Source organism: Poecilia reticulata, linkage group LG4 (genome assembly GCF_000633615.1).
Source record: "Poecilia reticulata strain Guanapo linkage group LG4, Guppy_female_1.0+MT, whole genome shotgun sequence".
Taxonomy (NCBI): domain Eukaryota; kingdom Metazoa; phylum Chordata; class Actinopteri; order Cyprinodontiformes; family Poeciliidae; genus Poecilia; species Poecilia reticulata.
This window is the reverse complement of record NC_024334.1, coordinates 23,049,803-23,055,802: the sequence shown is the minus strand read 5'-3', so window position 1 is coordinate 23,055,802 and position 6,000 is coordinate 23,049,803. Positions and strand designations below refer to the sequence as shown.

Below are 6,000 nucleotides of genomic sequence, written 5' to 3'. Positions count from 1 at the left end.
TATATATATAAATTAACAATCTGTTACCATTAGCTTAACAACTTTCAGCCTTTTCAGATGTTGTTTTTAAAATACAAGCCTGATGAGGTTGCATCATAGCACAAGTATGGAATAAATTCATGTCGTTCTCAAGCAGCAAAAGCAGACAAACACAGAATATACACGCCTTTCCAAAACAGTTAAAACACCCAATCCAATAAACTATTGCTCAGCTAGCAATATCCAACTAAATGTCCAAGGAAAAGGAAAGGGATAATAAGAAAAGTCACTAACTGATAAACTAATGAATGATATTGAAAAAAAATGCAGTAAGGAATAACTGAAATGCAGTCAGTCCTGTGAATTTTGGAAGATATAGTTAGACCAGTCGTTTTTTTTGTTGTTTTTTTTTCTATTTCCTGTTTTTAGAAAGAATGAAATGACTTTGGACCAACAACCACTCAAAACAGGGGATGAAAGTCTGCTTACTCAAAGCAGTAACCAATGAAAATACACTGATCATTATGTTTGAATATGAAGTTTTATTAGTTCGAAGTAACACAAGCTTATGTGTTTGCCATCTTTGTTATGTCGGTTTTATTATTGCAGAATACACACTTAGAAATTGGCAGGCATCTCTAGTCAGATGTCTGCCAATAACAACTATATAATGGTAAACAGGCCATTATTTAGGTGTTATGATAACATCTATGGTAAACACAACATACTTATTTATACTACTTGCATTTTTGTAATTTGAAATCAAAGGGCCATCAATCAGGGCTAGAACCCTCCACTTAGTGTTGCTCCAATATTAAAAAAACAGCTAGATACCCTCATACTGAAGTTTAATAAAGTTCTAAGAACTTATATATGTTTTAATGCCACTATGTTGGTCGAACAGAGATCCAATTTAGGTGATCCCAATCAACCATGTCTAGCCAAAGTAACACTATAGCCAACCATCAGTCTTAAAGATTAATGAACAGAGACAAAGCAGCTGGATCTTCCAGGACGATTGCACACTACATTATGTACTGTAGGCCCTGGGGTTTCTATCTGACCCTCCATATGAAAAAGCTTCATGCTAGAGCTAAGAGCTTAATTCAACTGACTGGGGGCTTAACTGGGCAAATGAGGCAGCTCAATAAAAGCATATGGAACTTTAGATTTGTCAAAGCCCTTGGAGCTGCAGAGCTTTGTGGAGTGGGAAATAGAGGAAGAGAAAGGCTCATAGCAAAAAGAAGAAAAAAAAAGCAAGAAGTATTTTTTCTGAGAATAAAGGTAGATTCATTTGAAGGTTGTGAACTGAGCCCTTCTGAGTCCTTAGAGCAACACGGTTAGCTCTCTTTCATGTCTACCTGGTTTTGGTGTTTGAGATTTAAATGGACTAAAGGGCAACATTACTGAATACTGCAGTGTTTTATTCTTAAGAAAAGTGTCTCTTTTTCATTTCAACGCCATATTTTACAGCATGCAACTTTACTCATTGTGTTTTACCTTAAAATTATACAATTTAAAACAGGACAGAAAGCTCAGCATAAAGCTTATCATAAACCTTGTATTTTGCTTTAAACAATTATCTGACTGTTTTAATCATTTTTATTTTCTCTTTTTCCTCTACTTTTTTCTTATAAAATCTCTAACGTATGTAATGTACCCTCATCAACCTCTTTTTTGGGGGCTTTCTCAGTATTTAAAATACTGACTCGGCTCGTAGCATAGCAGTATGTCAGTGTGTCAGGAGTCTAGGCCCGATGAAGACGACTTTTTCAAGTTCTGATTCTCAATCAGAGTAAAGAAAAAAGGGTATTAAAGTGTCTTTGAATTAAAGCTTTTGATGATCACTAAACAACTCAAATAATTTCAACCTGGCTTATTGAACATGAGAATTAGCTCGCTGTCATCACACCTCAATCTGTCAGAGCATTTAGAACAAGAAATGCAGCCAAAAAGTTGCAGCAATTATGTGATTCTTTCACGTCAATACGGACCAATATATCTGAGGAACATTTCCAATACCTTGTTTATTTACAAAGTATTACTTCCTACAGCAAAGGGGGGGTCAAACACTTTACTATTAAAGTGTGTACCCAATAAAATGGCCAGTGAACTTCTGAGGAATTCCAGACTGAGTAAATAGATGAGAGTAAAATCTTAATAGGAACAATCCAAATCAAAATGGTGATAAATATAATCACATATTTTAAAATCTATAGAAAGGTGAAAGTACTTGAATCACAAATTCATATACTATAATTTAAGATTTTTGGAGTACTGTAAGTGTATTTGACAGAGAAAATTATATAGATGTAGTTAGCAGAGCAAAATTGTAGTTTTCTTTACCTTTTTCATCTTTATTTGTGTGCATACTTTATATTTTATTATATTTTTTAATTCGTGAATACATTAATACATACAAAGACCATATCCATATTGACTGATTGTTTCTAGAGAAAGCACTTCATACTCTTGTCAAGTTTTTTTTTTTCCATTAGTGTATAAGCCCGGCTTTTGTGAAAAGTAACACCGCATTGACTGTGCCGCTTTCCTGGAGAAAGTAGTCCTTAATGTATTTAAATTAGATCTACCTTGTCTGTGTCGGTGACAAAATACATATAAAGGAGGAGACAATGTCCATTTTATTTCTACAGGAAATATGTTTTTGTTTCCCCCCCCTCCATGTGTTTGAGGGAAATTTAACGAACTGAGAGCCATCAGCTGTTCGGGACCATAATGCATTGCTTTCGGGCAAATAAATAGACCATTAAGCTGGCATGTTGGAGGCTGAACAGTAACTAGCTTTGGAGAGAGTTTCCTCCCCCACACAGTCGCCCCATGGAGCTGCCTGAGTCTGTGCTATCATGGAGGAGCAGCAGTTCCTCCTTGACACATTCAAACTTAAACAAGTTTGCATTTTTGAATCTATTTTTGTCTATTTAAATAATCGAGGTCCACATCAGAGAAGTATTTTTTTGTGTGTGAATAGAAAAGAGGTCTGAAATGAATGTGTTGTTTTCTCCCATATGAGAAGGCTTTTTTTTAGGCTTTCAACATGCATCCGGTTGTGATGCTGTAATCTATCCGTGCATGCTGTGGAGTGATGCACCCTGTGGCTTGGCATTACCATACTGTAGAATTACTTAGCTTATGTTGTACAAGGGAAGAAAAAGCACTTGCAGACAAGGAGCCACTCAAGAAACAAGAAGCTGAAACCTCAACTCTCACAAAGCCTGCAACATCCTCCTTACATTCCCACAAAGTCTTAACTGGTGCTAGTTATTATTTACAGTGGGCAAATTTATGGAATAATTTCAGCAAAGGAAGGTTACTCGGTTCCTCAAGGTGAAAATTGATACATTTAGCACTTAATGAATTGGGCCTGGCCCAGTTCCCCCATACATCACCATGTTATTAAGACATTTTAAAATCCCATTATGGTGTTTCTCCTTGAACATGTCATGCTTTTATTGGATTGCCCCGTCTTTAAATCTGACCTTTTCATCCTCGTTCAGGAATTGAACTTAAAAAAAAAAAAAAAAAAAAAAGACACCATGGGAAGATGGGTCAAATGTACATATGTGGTTAAAGAAAAACTGTCTCTTGGTAATTTCTTTAAAATGGTTTTACTCTGAAGGCCTTATGATGGTTTTCTTTTGTTTAAATAAAACAGTGCTGAAATATAATGCCTTACAAAAGTGTTTATACTTCTTGAACTTTCCACATTTTGTCATGTCAAAGCCATAAACCTCAATCTGTTTTATTAGGATTTTATATGGTAGAAAAAAAATCCACCCAACAACTTTGTTTCATCTATCACATAAAATCCTCATAAAACATCTTGAAGCTAGAGATTCAAACTGTGAGAGTATTGGGTATTTGGTCTTTCTTGGGTTTTACATTCCAAGTATAAATTTTGCTAACACATTCACAAGACTTTGATTACGTCGTCACAAAAGCAAGACCGCCTTGTAAGTACAAACATAATGAGAAAATATAATTTAAAAATCTTCCACCGGTAAAAGAAAGACAGACATGTTCGAAGGATAGCTCATCATTCATCATTTTACATTTTCCTCCAAACAAACAGGACCCAACAAGTATAGAGAAAGTGTTTGGCTTGAGCAGCAATAATGAGAAAAGAAAGAGGTAATATTGGGGAAGGAGAAGAGCGTGACACAAAGGCTGTGATGACACAGGCATCTAATCCAGGCAATGCCATTCTTATCAGGGTCCAGTGGATTAGAGTGAGCCTCCTAACCAGAGAATTCTTCCCAGCCAGACACTCTCCACAGCCCAAGGGCCTGGATCAATAGGCCCGCATTGATCTCTCTCCTCCTGTGGCTGGATTCACTTTTATTAGGACTGTCTTGGCCTCTTTCTCTTAGACACACATATGTATCCCTTGCAGCTGCTGAGAAAAACCTCAGAATGGACAGATGTGGCCTCCACACACGCACAACACACCTTCTGCATAGAAGACAGAAGGGGCCAGGCTGTTTTTGTTAAACTGAATTGCATTAATGAAGGATGCTGGAGTGTTGGTTTCCACCCTCTGCCAAGAAGTTTTGATCTGTTTTGAGAGAACCCTGACTTTCTTGTAGCTTGTAGCAAAGACGCTAACCTCTCTGTTGCTTTGTCTTTCGTCCACTCCAGATGACCCGCCCCATCCAGGTGAAACCGGCAGACAGCGAGAGCCGTGGAGGTAGTTGTCTTCTTTTCTTCATCATTTTTCATCTCCCTCTTTTTCCTCTCCATCCTATTTAAGCGGAATAATTTCTCACTTCCCTTTCCGACCTCATCCGTTCCGCTGCTCTGTCTGCAATATTTCCCTCAACCAGTATTTTTATTTATTTTTTGTCCCAAACCTTTTTATCCCTCATGCTGTTCATAAATGGTAGCAACTCAATCCTGAACGACGAATCAAACTGTGTCTGAATGTACACTAAACAGATTATGTGACATTAAACGCAAGCAGATTTGATGGCATCTCGTTTCCAATCTATATTTGTCATCTTTCTTGATCTTTTTTGTTGTTGTTTGTTTCTGGTTCAAATCCTTTTGAATTGAGAATTAATCTCCTGTAGTCTTGTTCAGCTTCCCGCTTTAATGCCTGTAATTGATTAGAGAATAGGTTATTGAGGAGATGTGGGGCTGTGATTGGCTCCCCCGACTGCCCATGTCTCTCCCGCTCCCTCTTCCTTCAAATACATTATTGTTTAAGTGTAAATGAGATTGTGATTAGTCTCTCGCCTAAAATCATTTCCACACCAGGGCCTTGTTAAAGCCCACCCCACTTGATTTGTGAGGGTACAGTTATAGGCACAGAGAAAATGGAGCAGCAACATTTAAAGCTTGCCAAACAATCAATAAATTTGCAAAGCGCTTGCCAACATCCTCATTACTTGGCCTTAATTCTGTTGTCTTTGATCTCTCCTGTTTTTGGAGGCTTTCGTTTACTCGCTGCCTATCTGCATATATGTTAATGTTTTGAGCAGCTATCCTTCAAGTCGGTGGCAGAGACAATGAACCTCACTGTTAATTTTTTTTGTTGTTGTTTGTGTAAATATCTCATGTGTCTCCCAGCAAACAAAGCAAGTGTCTCTTTTTTTGTTATTTAAAGGAGGAATACTGTTTCCAGTCCATCTCATCCCAGTGCAAATTAAAAATTTTGGAAGTGGAAAAACAGAGGGAGAAAAAAAAGGAAATGGAAAAATGCAAAAATGATGCCAAACACATACAGCTGCTGTGCTGCACTTCTGAGGCTTTACCTAAAAACCTCTGCCTGTTTTGGGTGAATTAGGATGGCTGGCCATTTGGCTGTCGGTCAGATGCACACAATCTTCAAAGGACAGCAAACCCCCCTGGGATGAATGGAGGAAAGGCCAGTGAAAGATCACTGTCAGTGCCTCAAGCTTTCTTTCTTTCTCTCCATCCCGTTCCTCTTTCTTTCTCTCCCGCTCTCCTGGTAGCCATTCATTTGGAGCTTTAGAAGAGTAGTGAGACGAGCAAAAGGGGTCT

At 37.8% G+C, this 6,000-nt stretch overlaps 1 protein-coding gene across 10 annotated transcripts in view; it reads left to right on the top strand.

The window, feature by feature from the left end:
* Positions 1–6,000, top strand: part of celf5a (cugbp, Elav-like family member 5a) — a 239,498-nt gene that overhangs the window by 124,408 nt on the left and 109,090 nt on the right. For all 10 annotated transcript variants that reach the window (XM_008407185.2, XM_008407177.2, XM_017304382.1 and 7 more), the window contains exon 3: positions 4,636–4,684. In XM_008407185.2, the coding sequence (XP_008405407.1) occupies positions 4,636–4,684 (49 nt within the window). The remainder of the gene's footprint in view (positions 1–4,635; positions 4,685–6,000) is intronic.